Source organism: Chaetura pelagica, unplaced genomic scaffold (genome assembly GCF_000747805.2).
Source record: "Chaetura pelagica isolate M959 unplaced genomic scaffold, ChaPel_1.0 scaffold3, whole genome shotgun sequence".
In the NCBI taxonomy this organism is placed as follows: domain Eukaryota; kingdom Metazoa; phylum Chordata; class Aves; order Apodiformes; family Apodidae; genus Chaetura; species Chaetura pelagica.
In genome coordinates this window covers 75,834-90,732 of record NW_009952974.1, presented here as the reverse complement: position 1 = coordinate 90,732, position 14,899 = coordinate 75,834, and the positions used below count along the sequence as shown (strand labels likewise).

General features: G+C 47.3%; 1 protein-coding gene across 2 annotated transcripts; it reads right to left on the bottom strand.

Moving 5' to 3' along the window:
* Window positions 1-4,352: 4,352 nt before the first annotated feature.
* STEAP3 (STEAP family member 3, metalloreductase) lies at window positions 4,353-13,870 on the bottom strand. Of its 2 annotated transcripts, none has more exons than XM_009996015.1 (4): window positions 13,388-13,870; window positions 12,412-12,939; window positions 10,663-10,824; window positions 4,353-4,698 (listed from the first exon to the last, which is right to left on the bottom strand). In XM_009996015.1, exons 1-4 carry the CDS (start codon window positions 13,868-13,870, stop codon window positions 4,408-4,410), a joined length of 1,464 nt encoding a protein of 487 aa, XP_009994317.1. In that variant the 3' UTR covers window positions 4,353-4,407. The 2 variants fall into 2 exon arrangements, with proteins under 2 accessions (XP_009994317.1, XP_009994318.1); XM_009996016.1 differs by having other exon boundaries at window positions 4,408-4,698; window positions 10,663-10,815; window positions 12,403-12,939; window positions 13,388-13,866.
* Between the last annotated feature and the right edge of the window lie 1,029 nt (window positions 13,871-14,899).

The following is a 14,899-nucleotide window of genomic DNA, read 5'->3' as shown; positions in this document are numbered from 1 at the left end:
CTACTTAAAGGCAGACATCTGATTGCAGACAGCTCTTGAAGGCAGCAGCTGAAGCTAGCTAATTGCAGAGCAGAGATGAGAAACAGATAACTAGAGTAACTAACAAGCTGAACAGCAGCTGTAGTGGATCCTCCAGTGCTGAGGTTTCTAAATGTAAAGCAGATTATCTTTCTTGGGGAACTGCAGCAGTGCCACTTTAAGTCTTTGAGAGGTTCCTGTAATACTATAGCTTGTAGTATGTGATCCTCCTGACTGGCCACACACAACAGGTATTTTTAGTCTTTGATTATTAAAGTCTTGTGCACACTAGACTAACAAGAACTGTCTCTAATCATAGGTGGTATCTTCCTCCTGTATATTGTATGCTCAGCTTTAAAGTAAGCATGGTTCTGACTTGCACTGAGAAACCTCCTGCAGAAATTCTGCAAAACTGATGCTTCTTCTTAAGGCACAATAAACCAATAAAAGAAAACTGTCCTAGCGTAACAAATCTTGTTCTTCAAATCTGAGGCACAGTCTGCAGATCCCACTAGCTCAGTGCATGAAATTTTGGGCTCAAGAATAACACCAGGCTTCTGTTGCTAATTGTAGCAGGTCATGCAGCTGCTCTGGCCATCTTGAAGAGACTGGAGGAAATATACTGCACAGAGGGGCTGAAGCAAGTGCATCCCCCTAAAGATTTAATGGTAGTTTGATATATCACTTTGTAAGTAAATCCCTGAAGAGCAACAAACCAATTGCCCTGTTAAAAGCCTTGTATTATAAAACAGAATGAGTGAGAGAACTGTACCTGCAGAGGTTAATCTTCAGCACAGGAATTTAAATGAACTAATTAAAATCAACTTACAAATTAGCTCATCAAAATGCAACACTGCAGATCCAGAAGTTGGTTGATCTGGCATGCCACTTCTATGAATAAGTGACTTAAGAAACAGAGAACAAATTGATAGTATTAAAACTCCCTTTTCCGTCCCAGTCCCAGAAACCCTCATCTGTAACTCCCTCTTTCTTGAACTCTGTACCAACAGCACTTTCTGTTTAGTGACTTAAGCTTGTTCAATCCCATGCTGCAAGTGCTGTGTAGTAGCACTAACCTCTCGTAATGAAACGTGTGTTTGTGCACACTTGAGCCCTCCCACATGCAGAGGAACTCTGTAATTGAGGCCCTGGCACCAGGGGTCACAGCAACCATCATTTTCACTTATTACCTTGATAATGAGACTCTACCAGCTGCTGGCTGTAGGGGGCTTTCTTTCCTAGTGGTTAAATTCTAAATAATTACACTGCACTACTACTGCTATTAAAGTAATGGTGTTGTTCAGGGGGAGGAGGGAAAAAAGACTCAAACGAGTTCTGATACAATTATATAAACCCATTCAGAATGCCTTTTATATAAACCCATTCAGAATGCCTTTTATATAAACTACAGATGCCAGTGATTAAAACTGGTCTTAATTTTACAGCTTTTCAGTTGGTTCTTACTTATCTCAGAGGCACATAATAGGCAATATAGAAAATAAAAATATACAGATTTTACATTCTAGCTATATATTCTGCAGTAATGTATAAGTGTGTGTACATATATACAGACAGAAACTCCAAGTGCAAAACCAGTCAATTGGCCTCACTAAATCCCCCATCCACATCAAAAAAATGTGTAGAAAACTTAACTGAAAAATTCTTAAAACTACTTTTCAGCATTCCAAAATCATAAGAAATTACTCAGTGTTGCATGAAAGGTTTTAAGAACCAGACGCCTACAGAGGGCACCATTTGAAATACTGTTCTGCATTTACAGTCTTTAAAAGGGACAGTGACTGGCTGGAGAGTATGTTGGCATGGGCATTACCTGGAGCACTTGCCCAGCCTTTTTTTAGATCCTGTGGGGATTTTTGAGATGGCTTGTCTGTCCATCTGGGCTTGTTTCCACCTAAAAAGCACGGTGCTGACTCACTCACAGAGCCAGCTCCTCAGGTAGGTCCAGGTGTCTGACTCTGCTGCTCACTAAAACTGTCTGGGAAAGGGTAGGTGGGGGTGAAAGTCATGTAAACAAAGCAGAGGTGCAAACCTTACTTCTGCTGGGCAGAAAGGTGAGTCTTTAACCTTGCAGCAACTCGCAATAAAACCACACCTTTCCCCTTGAGGACAAAGCCTGCAAGCTTCTGTAATGTTCTTTCCCTGCCTCCTAATCTTGCCTGACCTAAAGATATGAAAAGTAGCTTAGGTGGGAAAAAAAAAGAGGCATTGGAATGCACTATTATGACCAGAAAATGTGTGAACACCATGGTGCTTTTATGTTGAGTTTGTTTGATGATGAAATGGCAAGACTGAAAGACAAGCTTGCTGAATCCAGTTTTCACTCAAGGATGAGTTAAAGTGGAGTGGGTGGAATGATACTCAGGTGAAACTGTCTCAAATCCATGTGGAAACTTAACCCATCTTTCAAACACAAATAAACAGTGCCAGGTAATCAATCTGCTTGGGGATTGATTTGATCAGGTGCCAGTCTGGGCTAGGCTGTGGAGGTGGATGGGGAGACCTGAATAACTGCAGCTTTCTGAAGGGGACAGTGGGAAAGAATGGTACCTTCCTCATGTTGCCTAAATAAATACAAAAAATCAGCTGATTATGAAATCTGGGCATTTCCCTTATGCCGATTTGTTTCTATTCCCAGAAAAGATTTGCTGTTTGGAGACTTTACTGTAAGCCTTAGGCAAGAACTGAAATCCCTCAGTATCCTCATTGGCATGGTGAGTAATACTTGGAGAATACTGCTCACTGTAGTTATTTGAGCTCAACAGGGAACTCTTAAGATCCTCTGTCTGTGTAGAAATCATCCAAGTTACAGAAGCAATGTTGGCTTGTAGAAGGGCTTATGTGCCCTGAAGTTGATCATTCCCCTTTCTGCCATTTACATTAATTGCACTCCTAACAAGTACTGGTCCCACAGACCATACCTCATTTGATGCTGACAGCTGTTGTTTTTCAAAGCAACACTGAACACTGGAGTGGTGTCTTTTACTTAACTGTAGGAAAAGGAGGCTATTCTGGCCATGTCCTTGTCTCTGACCTTACTGAGGTAGTTGCGTCATCCCCATTGGTTGCTTTCAAATGAGCTTTTGTGGATGGCTGTCCATTCTCTGTTTGGCAATTTGGATGTCCAAAACCTGAAGAATTATTCTGATAAAGAGCAAGAGCTTGATGGGATAGAAAGTGACAGGTAAAAAATGAAATTAGGACAGAATTCTTCCTTGTGCTGTACCTTGTCCGAAGTGGGTGTGAAGAACATTTGCTACCTGCTTTGTGACCTAGCAAGTTACTTTTTAAGGTGCAAGGCAACAGCTGTGCTCAAAATGCACAATTTCTGTAATTTCACAAGACTCACTTGCAAGACTATTTGAAGATCTTATCATTGCTAGTGAAAGCAATGGGTTTAGAGCTGCTGTTTTGTGTGTGTAAATGGGCATGTTCAGGTGACAGTGACTTCTAAAAGCTTCATCCTATGATTTGATGTAAGAGCAGCTGGAAGGCCTTGGTTTTCTCTGTATAATTTTGTGAAGCAGCAGGTCTTACCATTAATTATCTTCACTCTGTTTCCATCAAATGCTGCTTGAAGTTTTAGCTTAGTAAAGCAGAACACATGGCAGCAGCAGTTTTCATCTCAGAGCCACCACTGCAGACCAGAGGAGTGATGTTAGGGCCATCCCTGTCTTCAAATGCAAAAAATGCTTTATTTCTGGAGCCTATAAATGTGCACCAGGCACAGCTTACAGGACCAGAAGTGCTGTCTGTATTTAAGAGAACAGGGATGCTTGGACTTGCTGTCAGGTTTGGACACTCTTAGTAAAATCTGCAGATGCTACATAACATGAATATTGCTATTCTTACTTAGCCACAGAATTCGTTGAGGAGTCCAAAACCAGAGACAATTAATCTTTCTAAACCTCACTGCCTTGACTGATCCAGACACTCAAGAGGCAGGGTATCGTTGCTGCCAAAAAACCCAGAAAATCTGTGCTACTTCATATTAAAACAAAAACAAAGACCATTGAAATTTATGAGAAAATTAGGGAAGCAACTGAGAAGTACTGGTCCAGGGAGCTGTCAGCCAGCACCTCAAGTGACTGATCTGACTGACAGAGTTCATCAGTTTCCCATGTGTATTAGTGCTGCTAGCTCCTTTTTCATGGTCATTTTTAAGGCAATAATTGTTCTAGCAAATCAGGAATATAATTTAACTACTACTGTCTAAGCTAGTTTCACGGTCATCCATTTTCTGAAGTCACCACATTTTATTATGTACCCACAATACAATTATACCAAACCACACAGGTATTTAAGAAATACAAACACCTTTATAGAAATGTTGATAGTGCTTTGAAATCCTCTGCCACAGCCAGGGCTCTGTTAGACATTGCTGGAGGTTTCCCCACTTGAATATTCCCCTGTTGCGCTGGGCAGAACAAACTTCACGTATCTCCCCTTCTCCCAGCCCCTCCTGATCCGCAGAAGTCTTTGCTGGATGCAGGGAAAACTGAAGATGACTTTTGCTAGGATCACAGTACATGGGACGAGCAGCGTGAGGGTGTAGGTTGGAGGCAGGTAGAATTTGTACTGGTTCTCATCGAAGGCCCTCGACCATCCGTAGGTGAGCGTGTGCAGGGTGCTGATTACCAAGGCAATAAATCCAAGGGTCGACTAAAAGGAAAAGGAAAACAAGCCTGTTAGCAGAGGACCTTGTGCCAGACTGTTGTCCTGTATTTTTTACACTACTTTGTAAGTGTATATAGCAGAGAGAAAGCAGTGAGTGTTCCTGCCATGCTCGGACAGACCCAAACACGACGGGAAGCCTGTCCTGGGTTGTGTGCCAGGCTGCGTTCTTCTTCAATCAGAGGTTAAGTGTGATAACAGGAACTCAGTAGGAGCTTCCCAGAAGATGCTGCCAACTGGGCTAAGAGGTGGGCTCCTGCCTCCACGTGAAGCAGCAGCCCCAGGCTCCTGCTGAGCCCGTAGCCACGGGCAGCTCACAAATGCCCCTCCCGAGCCGCGGCTGCCCCTCCTGGCAAGAGGCTGCCGACCAGCACGGTGAGGCATGGGCATGGTGGCTCCAGACCAGCAGCTGGCACAGGCAGAAGGCAGTCAAGCTGCAGCTTCACACACAGCAGAGAAACCTTTGCAGTCATCTACCAGAAAATTAGTGTGGAGACAGAAACGCTCGGCTGGAGATGAAAGGCAGCCCCAAAGGGTTTCCTTCTGTGTCCTGGAGGTGTGTGTTGGTTTGTGAGCCAGACCATCAGGCTGTATGATGGACTAGGTCCTTGAAACGGGGAGTCAAGAGCCCTTTATCTGCTCAGGGAGGCAGCAAGGACCCCAGCACCTGTTCTGCAGAGAAGAACTTCCCCTATTTTCAGCTCAGGTCATGGCCCCCGAGTACCCACAGAGCCAACATTTTGCCTGAGTATTTCCAGCTCCCTCAAGAGGGGCTTTAAACTGTGGTCCCCTCACGGGTGGTTTTGAGCACCAAAGGTGCTTGCTCCCAGAGGCATCTCAAGTACAGGCCTTTGCTGCTGTATTTTCCAAGAAAAACATGGGGGTAGCAGATTGCTCTGCTGCCCTACTTCGAATGCATGGTCTCAGCCTGCAATAATAACCACATTTCTGGATGCCTCAACAGGGAAAATTTTGCTGCTGATGTCCCTGGCTTGGAGAAGTGTTCTGGTTTGAGCCAGGATAGAACCAATTTTCTTCTCAGTAATTTTACTTTTCAGTTACAAGTCAAAATATCTGGCTTGGTGCAGCTAGTCAGAGATTAGCAAGAACCATAGTCTTTATGAAGGTATGTCCAGGACAGAGGATACAGTAGAGGAATAAGGGCCAGGGCAAGATGGGAGGAAGGACTTACCATTTTCTCTTGAAAAAATAATCTTAGCTGTAAAACTAGGCAATTCAAAGAATCCCATCCTATTTTTGATTGCTGGGGATTTATTTAAAAACAGAGACAACTTTTTAAAATGTCCATGTTGTTACCAGTGAATTAGACTGACTCTAACCTTCAGAGCTAAACATGGATTCTATGTAGGCAGCTGAGAGGACTGGGCAGGAGAGGGAAGCATAATATCAGATCTAGAGAGATCTGCCACAGTGGGACTCAACCCATAGCTCATCCAGTGTTTATTGACACTGAGCTTCCCTCCAACAGGCAAAAAAAAATAATCTCTGGGTGGAAAAAGGTGGGAAATACCTGGAGAACACTCATCTGGCAACACAGGGGTGTAAAGGGGACGGAGTGAAATTCAAGGGCAGCCAGATGATTTCTGCCCTGAACAGAGGGTGCTTTTGGAGTCAGCCCAAGCAGGGCTCTGTGTGGCAGAAATGTAGGGGCTGGAGTTAATCTGCTTGTTCCTCTACGGTTTCTCTTTCAACCACTGCTGGTAATGGGGGAAAGTAGGAGTGGAAATGAGCAGGACAAAAGGTGACTAACCATCATAGGCACCCAGGGACCCACCTTTGTGTGCAGATGGCAGGGCACATGAAACAAAAAAGCTAATTGGCACAAAGCGTGTGGATAAGCTGCTGGTGGCTGGAAACGCCTGGCAGCTCCTCAGGCCGCTGCAAAGGGCTGATCCATTGGTAACACTAAGGAGAGGCAGGGGGGGCCCGAGGGGAGGGGGTTCCAGTGCTGGTGCTGGCTGAAGGACCTGCCAGCCGGGTACAGGTTGGTCACCGAGTGCATGAAAACAAAAGTTTTGCTGATCAGAGCTCAGCTCAGTGCATACAGCTCACTATATACTCAGTACAGCACAATGGGAGCCTGCTGAGCACCCCAGGGGGGCTGGTCTGCCAACATGCTTAGCCCTGATATCACACTGAGTTTTGAAGCTCTGCTGTCATTTATCTTCTCAATGCAGTTGTTGGCTATGAAACTTTTTTTGTTGTGTTTTTTTTTGATTGAAGCAGTGGCAGGGGTTTCTTTTGCACTGTCACAGCATGAGGACCCCATGTAAAGTATTAAAGTCCTCTGAAAGATGGCTCTATGAAGAGCCTCATGCAGGCTTTACACAGATTTTCTTGCTATATTAGCTCTTATACCTCCCCAATCTCCTTGGTGTCTGTGAAGCTCCCTGTAATGCATCAGCAAAGGTGATTCAGTCGCATGTGGCTCATTTAGAAATGTCTGTGCAGCGTCCAAAGCAAACAGCCCCTTCCTGACCCAAATATGTTTCTCACTCCTGCTGCAGTCAGTCCCATGAAGTCATTAGCTCCGTGGAAGCAGCTCTGGCTCACACTCTGTCGACAGGAGGGTTAGAAAAGGTCTGATGACAGATTCTTTACATTGTTTGATACATGAGCTAAGAAAGAAACCAGGTCAATTCAACCTTCAAATTCCAGGAGGGACTTCTCAGGGTTGGAAGGTAAAGGCAATCATACACATTTTTACTTTTCAGCCTATTAGAGTTGATTTGTAAATCATTGGGGAACATTAAAAATGTCTCTGATAAGTTGAATTACATATGAATCATTCTTGTTATCCAGTGCCTAGAGCCTGTACATTTTTTGTTAATCAAAACTGGACATAAGGGGAACAGTGTGTTCAAGTTATATTTATAGTTCTGGACATAAGGGGAACAGTGTGTTCAAGTTAACCATATTTAATTGAAATATGTGTATGTGCAGGAATCACTATAAAAAATTAACTGTATTTTCTTTGTTTTCTAAAACCTTTGCAACAATCCAAAGGGGATTTTCATCCCATCAGGCAACAGATGTGTATTTTAAGAGCCTGGCAGTATCCCATGACACTAATACAAATGCACACACCACTGCTGGAAAATGTCAGGCTTGGGAAGCTCTGGCTAAGTAGGGCACTGAAGTGGCTCCTGAACTTGTAACAAGCCCCAGCCCTCTCTCAAATGTGGCTTTTGGTACAGCATCTCTCAAACACAACAGTCAGTTCAACTGAGATGGCAAGGAATGCTGGCATTTTCTGGGAGACACCTGGCTGGGGCGGCTGCACTCTGCGTGTTCCTTCTTTCACTCTTCCCAAGCATGGAAAGCCAGGATGCCTCCGCTGGGCTGTAAAAGGGTCAAGTGTGAGACACCCCAAATATTTGAGAAAGCAGCCTCGTGCTTCACCCCTTTTAATTTACATTGTGCTGCTGTGCATTGATTCAGGAGGGATCACACTCCAATCACATTAACCTCTGCAGACAGGGAGCTGGAGCTCTGTCTGCTCTTAATTCCCTCAAGAAAGGCGTCACCAACTTACTGAAGAGTCAATCAGTGAAGAGTCCTCATTAAAAAACAACAACAAACAAACAGAAACTAACATGCCAAGAGATCTGTCACCTGCTCTTTTTACATGATATTTCCACAGCAGAGCACAATACCAGCCATGCCTCTCAGGCATGTGATCAGCTGGAGCTTGTGTCGCTCCGTCATGCTTTATCCCATGTGGACAGAAATAGGCATATCTTTCCATGAATTTAGCCAGCCAGTTCCCACGTGAGGCAGCCAAGAGCTATTTTGGAGCTAAGCATCATGTATCTGTCTGGTTCCAGCGCTGACATACCCTTAGGAAGATGCAGGAAGGGGTCCCAAAGGGCAGATGTGACAGTCGTGTTCCCCACGCTGGTAGGAGGTGGCGGCACTACCTGCCGTGACAACGTATATATTACGTGACACAACACCAGCACCCTCCAGGAGAGCTGCCAGGCTGCCTGGGGCACCAAAGGGAAAGCAGGGGGTTTCAAAGCCTCCTTTCAGGCTGCAAGGAGATACTTTCCTTCAGTTGGGATTCCTGGTATGAGATGCCTAAGTCAGGATTGATTTATCCCATGTCCCAGCGGCTGCAGCCCTCCCCTGAGACATGGAGGCAAGAATTAATATGCTCCTGTTGTCCAATCTGAAAGAGGTTTTAAGCCAGGTCTCCTTTCTCCCTGAGGGATGATCTCTTGGGGTCAAGCTCTCCTGGTGAGGCTCTTCTACTCAGTGTAAATCATTATTCAATAGCCCACAGCAAGAGGAAAAAAGACAAACTGACTTGCTCATTTGGTGATCGGGGCACTTGTGGGGGAAGAAGGCTTCAAACTCCTGCTCTAATGAATATTGAATTATTTATATGCCACTGAAGAGCTTCAACAGGAGAGGCTGGATGATAGATATTCACCTCTACATCCCTGCACCCTGCCCTCCCCTTTTGAAGGTTAGGTGTGCACTGCTGTGATGCACAGGGAGGCTGGGCAGGGCAGATGCAGGGGGATGGGGTCCCATGGGGGTCACTGCAGCAGGACTCAAAGCTGGGTGCAGGCTAAGCAGTAGTGATGTAGGAGACACAAGTAACAAGGGATTTTAGAGCTATGGGATATGACAGTGACATGGTGAGTGGAATGTGACCTCAAGATAAGCTCCAATGTGCACAGAATACTTGAAGGATGGTTCCCTGGTATCCCTGTTAGTTAGGTCTGACTCCAAGCACATCCCTGAGAATGCTGCAGCCCCCGAGTCTGGTGTTTGTGAATGTCCCACATGGTGGACCCAGGTCACTAAGGGAATTTGGCCCTTAGGAGCTGGGACATCACTGTTAAGTGGAAAGAAGGCTGCTAAAACTCTGAATTACTTTGGAGGAAGAAAAATTACATTCCTAATGCACCTTTTAGAATCAGACATGGACTTCTCATTGAAATCATACCCACTTATTTGTGCTTCTTGGGCTGGGGCATTTTTACAGACCAGTCTAAGCCTTTTTGAACCTGTCTATTCAATATCCGGGTGCACGCAAGCTCTGCCAAACCTGACCTTCCCCTGCACTGTCCTCCCACGTGCTTTCCTTTTCAGAAGCTCCCTCTCCCTAGAACGAAAGGGCAGGTCTGTGCTCTGCAGCCAGATGTCTCTATGGCAGGTCACCTGCCTGCCCTCCACAGCCTGATGCAAATTCACTGCAGCAGCTCTGACACATTGTGCATTGTGTAAACTACCCACAGCAGCTCTGACATGTTGTGCATGACTGACACATGACTGGCTCCAAGGGGGATCCTGCCCATGGAAGCAAACAACCCTGCCCTCTCAAAATGACCCCAAGGCTTTCTGCCTTTCTACCTTGTGTGACTTCAGGAGGTTTTTAGCTGTGAATGGCCACAATGCTCCCCAGTACTGAGTAAGGGGGGAAAGGACTCTGCAGGGAGATGTCACACAGAGAAAGCCCAGGCTGGTTTTTCTTCTCAGGATCTCTAACTAGTGCTGCTAAATGCTGGGTGAGAAAGAAACTTCAGCCAAGACATTAAAAACTCCTTCCTGCAAAGCCTGCTGCTCATCACCATGTGGATGCCCACGACACATTAAATTTTCCCTTCCTCTCAAGATGGCAGCAGCTCTGCAGAGGGGGTGAGCCCTGGTGAGAGCAGCCCCAGCAGGACACACTGTGTCCCACTGCCAGGCCATCGCTGCTCAGTGTCACCTCCTGGGCAGGGGGTCCACTGCCCCGGGGTGCTCGGGGAGCTGTGGAGGGGCAGGATTTGGCCCTGACACCAGTGCACAGCTTTCAGTGGCTGTGTTGGAGCAGGGACGTGCTGGGATGGCAGGTCAACCTCTGCCCTCCATGTTCTGCGTGAGGGCCTGACTTGGACGGCAAAGTCACCCTCTGGCATCAGCAAATGTCAACGTTACCTGAATGCAACTGAATTCCCTCCAGTTGAGAGAGTTTGCGATGGATGGAAGTGAAGTGATGGCAAGTAACGACAGCAAGCCCAGGGCAATGATTCCAACAGAGATATATATCTCCATCCTCCAGACTTCCTCCTCTACCCAGACACTCTTCTTCTCCACAGCCTGGCACGACAACGAAGGTTTGTTAAAATGGGGAGCTTAGGAATAGAGGAACTGAATTTTATCTGCATTCATGTTGATTTTGGAAGCAGGTTTCCTGGATGAACACTGGGTCCCATTCATACCTCCAGTGCTATTTCCCCCTGCATTTTGGGAGGTGTGAAAATGTTCTTTTATCCCGCTGCTGTTTGGCCAAGCTAGACCAGATCTGAAGCCTGCTGGGAAGAACTGCTGAATGCTCTCAGCTCCCACAGCCTGTAACCACAGCAGCAGGCCCCAAAGTTGCATTTGGAAAGATAATTAGAATGAGAAGTCAATTTAAAGCCATGAAAACAAATACAGATGCTTGAATATGCAGTAGTCTCCTAATAACCTTCATTTTAAGTGCATTTATGAGGAAAATTGTTCATGCTAATGGAAGGGAAGATGGGTTTTATGCTGCATGGCAACAAAGAGCATTTAGAGCTGTCCTCTTTAGCCCAGTAAATGGGTTTAATTTACTAAACAAAGATGTTGCTGGAAAACAGGAGGTAGAGGGGAAATGAACACAGGATACTTGCCCGAGATTAATGTGTGACTGTGGCAATGAAGAAGGGCCTGCTCAAGGCTGAAGCTGGGAGGCTGGGGATGTTGTGTGATGGATGCTTTGGACAGGCACTGCTCCCAAAAGCAGCCATCCTGCTCCCCACTTCTCCCACAGCCCCCTCCCTCCTCTCTGTTGGGATGAGAATTTGGAAACATTTGGGAAATGTCCCAGAACATAAAGCAGACTGGTGAGGGGGAAATCCCTCGATCAGGTTCCCCGCTCAGCTGCATGAAGCTCTGTGCCATCTCAGGAGCAGTGGAAAGCCAGGGGCAGAGAAAGGGCAGCATCACATTTGCCCATGGCATTGCTGAGTTAATGAGCTGCTGGATTGCCTGAAGGTAGCAATCTCATACTGGATAAACACTGACAAGGATCTCAGTAAGGCAATAAAGTCCTTTTCCATTTCCCCATTCTCTTAGACTATGACCAGTTCTTCACCATCGTTTTGTTACACTCCTGGAGGCACACTGTGATGAGGACACACCTCCTACAAAACAAATCCCCTGGGTTATGACTCGGCCAGTCCAGCAGGTACTTACTGTGAACACCAGTGCGAGCAAATGGGGATATCCCAAAATCTAGAGAGAAAAGTTGAGGGCAACTCTGCTCCATTTACCACTGGATTTCTCCCCTCCTAGCATTTTTCCTACCTCTGCCCTAGTCTTAGACTCGCCCAGATGCTGAGTAAAGCTGGTTTCAAAGGCTTATCTGTGCTTCTGGGGATCGATGGCATGGGGAAGTTTGATCCTAGCCCCGGCTGCAAATGGACAGGCAACAAACACCCTGCTGAGGTGGCTGGTCCTCACTGTGGATGGGTGCCTGGCACGTGATGTGTGGTTGCCTTGCAGAAGAGCTGCTCACACAGGTCACAGCTGACTCCCACCGTCCCATGCGTGCTTTGGAAAGCGGATGCAAAAGCCAAGACATTAAGCTCACTACCCACCACCTGGGTGTGTGTGGAAGATGACTAGGGGTGCTGCTGCCCTGAGGAGTACCCGGGTTACCTGCTTGGCCGCCATCTCGATCAGCTGGTAGCGGTGGGAGCGGCGCATGGGCAGGCACAGGCTGTACACGGCGTGCAGGGCTGCGCAGAAGAAGCTGAGGAGGCCGATCTGCTTGCGGTGCTGGAGCCACTGGTCCAGCCAGTCTGGAAAGCGCCTGTATTTGGTGCCATAGTAGAGCTGTGAGCAGGCTGCCAGCACCCCCGGCAGGTAGACCAGAGACAGCATGACGTAGGACACGCAAGGCAGCGTTGTGTTGACCACCTCGATGGGGATCTTGTACAGCTTGTTCTTCTGCTCCCTGATGTAAGGGTGGATGACCTGCCGGATCAGGTTGTAAGTGAAGAAGCAAAGAAAAAGCCCCAAAGCCAAAAAGATGGGGATTTTCCAGGCTGGCAAGAGGCGCAGGGGAATGTTCTCGATCTCACAGGCTGACGACATGCAGCCCATGTCCACAGGGGTGAATCCCATGACCTGAGCAATTTCTGCTACAACGCGCTTGGCTTCTTGATTATTTGAGCAAATCAGAACCTGCAACAAACAAAAGATACACACAAGGCTAAGAGAGATCAGGCTGCTGGGAAGGAGTGTGCCAGGAGGGATGCTGTGCTGCAGGAGCCTACGTTATTCCAGAGCACTATGCTTCCTGGCAGGCTCTCTTGACAGGAATTTACCATGGCTGCCAAAGACCTCTCTCCTGGGCAGGTTTCCTTTCATGTGTGCACCACCAGTTTGCTTTACTGGCTGTGTTTAGATAAACAGACAACTAAATAATACTTTTCTCTTAGGCAGAGGCTCCAAAGACTACAAAGCATGAAGTAAGCAAGAGTACTTCATTTGTGAGCAAAGAAAGGTGGAAGCGCTGGGGTGCTACCAGCACTTGGACCCTTCTCCTGGAGCTTAAGGCCATCTGCTGTTGGTGCCAGACCTCAGCTGCTGAAACAGTTGGGATTTGGCCCTTGTCAGAAGAAAACGATACCTGCTTATTTCCATCCCTGGCACCTGACTGCAGCGTCCACGCAGAAACCACGTTGAACCCCTTGACCACGGTGCAGGCTGGGAACAGAGAGGCCAAGTACTCGGCGTTGGACTCTTTGCGGTGGTTGATCTCGGTGTTGTTACTCACGTCCACCAGGATCTTGCCGGCCAGCGCGTCAGCCAGGTCGCAGAGGGTGGAGTAATGTTCCCTGAAAACTGCCACGAAAATGACATCCGTCTTCCTCACTGCCTCAGCCTGGAAGGTGACTTCTGCTGCGGGAGGGAAGAGGCCGGCCTTGCGCTGGGGGTTGCGGCTGCCCACCACCACCTTGAAGCCGGAGCAGAGCAGGCGGATGGCCAGCGACCGCGCAAAGTCCCCGCTCCCCAGCACCCCGATGGTGCGGCCCCCCGCCGGCCCCGCGCCGGGGTCACCCTCCGTCTTCTGCTGGCCCAGGAGGGGCTTGGCCATGTCTCCTCCGGACATCCTGGCAGGAAAACAACAAGGGGAAAGGCAAGTTCATTGCGTGGCTCTCGCTGAGACCCAGACCACGTTCGCGGTGGGGAAAAATGCCACTTGAACAGAGGTGGAGGTGGTTTTGGTCTCAGTAGCCCAGGACCCATCTGCCCAAGTGTGCAGTAATGTACAAGCACCATTGAAGGGGGACAAAACACCGTGCTGGGTTGGAAGGCAGAAGGCTTTAGGAAGGCTTCCCAGGTTTGTGTGATCCAACACCTTCTGGCTGCACTCATCCACCCTTTGCTGGTCTTCATGCAGGCATCTCACACTGCAAAGCCAGGTGAATGCTAACAACAACCAGGACCAGCAACTCTCAGACCCCATGGAGCTACCACACATCTTCTGAGAAGCCCAGGGCCAGGGGTCCATGGGGATCCCTGAGCACACATTTGGGAAACCGAGTGGATGTTTCCAGTTTGCAAGAGCAGAATCAAGGCACAGAGTTTCAGCAGAAATCGAAGTGTCCTAAAAGTGGTAAAAAAGAGAGATGCAGCCTTTGCCTGTTCCAATACTCAGTGCAGCAAGAGCTGTTTGCTTCAGCTCTTCAATGAATAATGAGAACTTACCTGTGACATTTAAAAATACATTAAAACATGATGGGATTTGCTCATGAAAGATCTTGAAAAGCTTTGCAAACATTAATGAATTTTGCCCTGTAACACTCTGGTCTCTGTAACAGATTAGATAGAGGCCATGGAGAGGTTTCAAGCAGATCAATAAATTCACTGGCAGCACATCAGCTGGCCCAGGAACTCAGATGAAATTCAGGCCGGGAAGTGCTGGGCTGCTCATGGGCTGAGCCACCAGTGGCTCAGATCTGCCTCCTGGCTTCAGTGGCAAATTTGCCCTTAAGGAACTTGCCATTCTTTAACGCCAGATTTTTAAAGGGCTCAGAAGGTGGCTCAGGAAACATACACACCAGGACATCTGGCTTTTGCATTGGGCACAGTGACAGAGATGATAATAAAGACCAGAATTAACAAAATCATGATATAC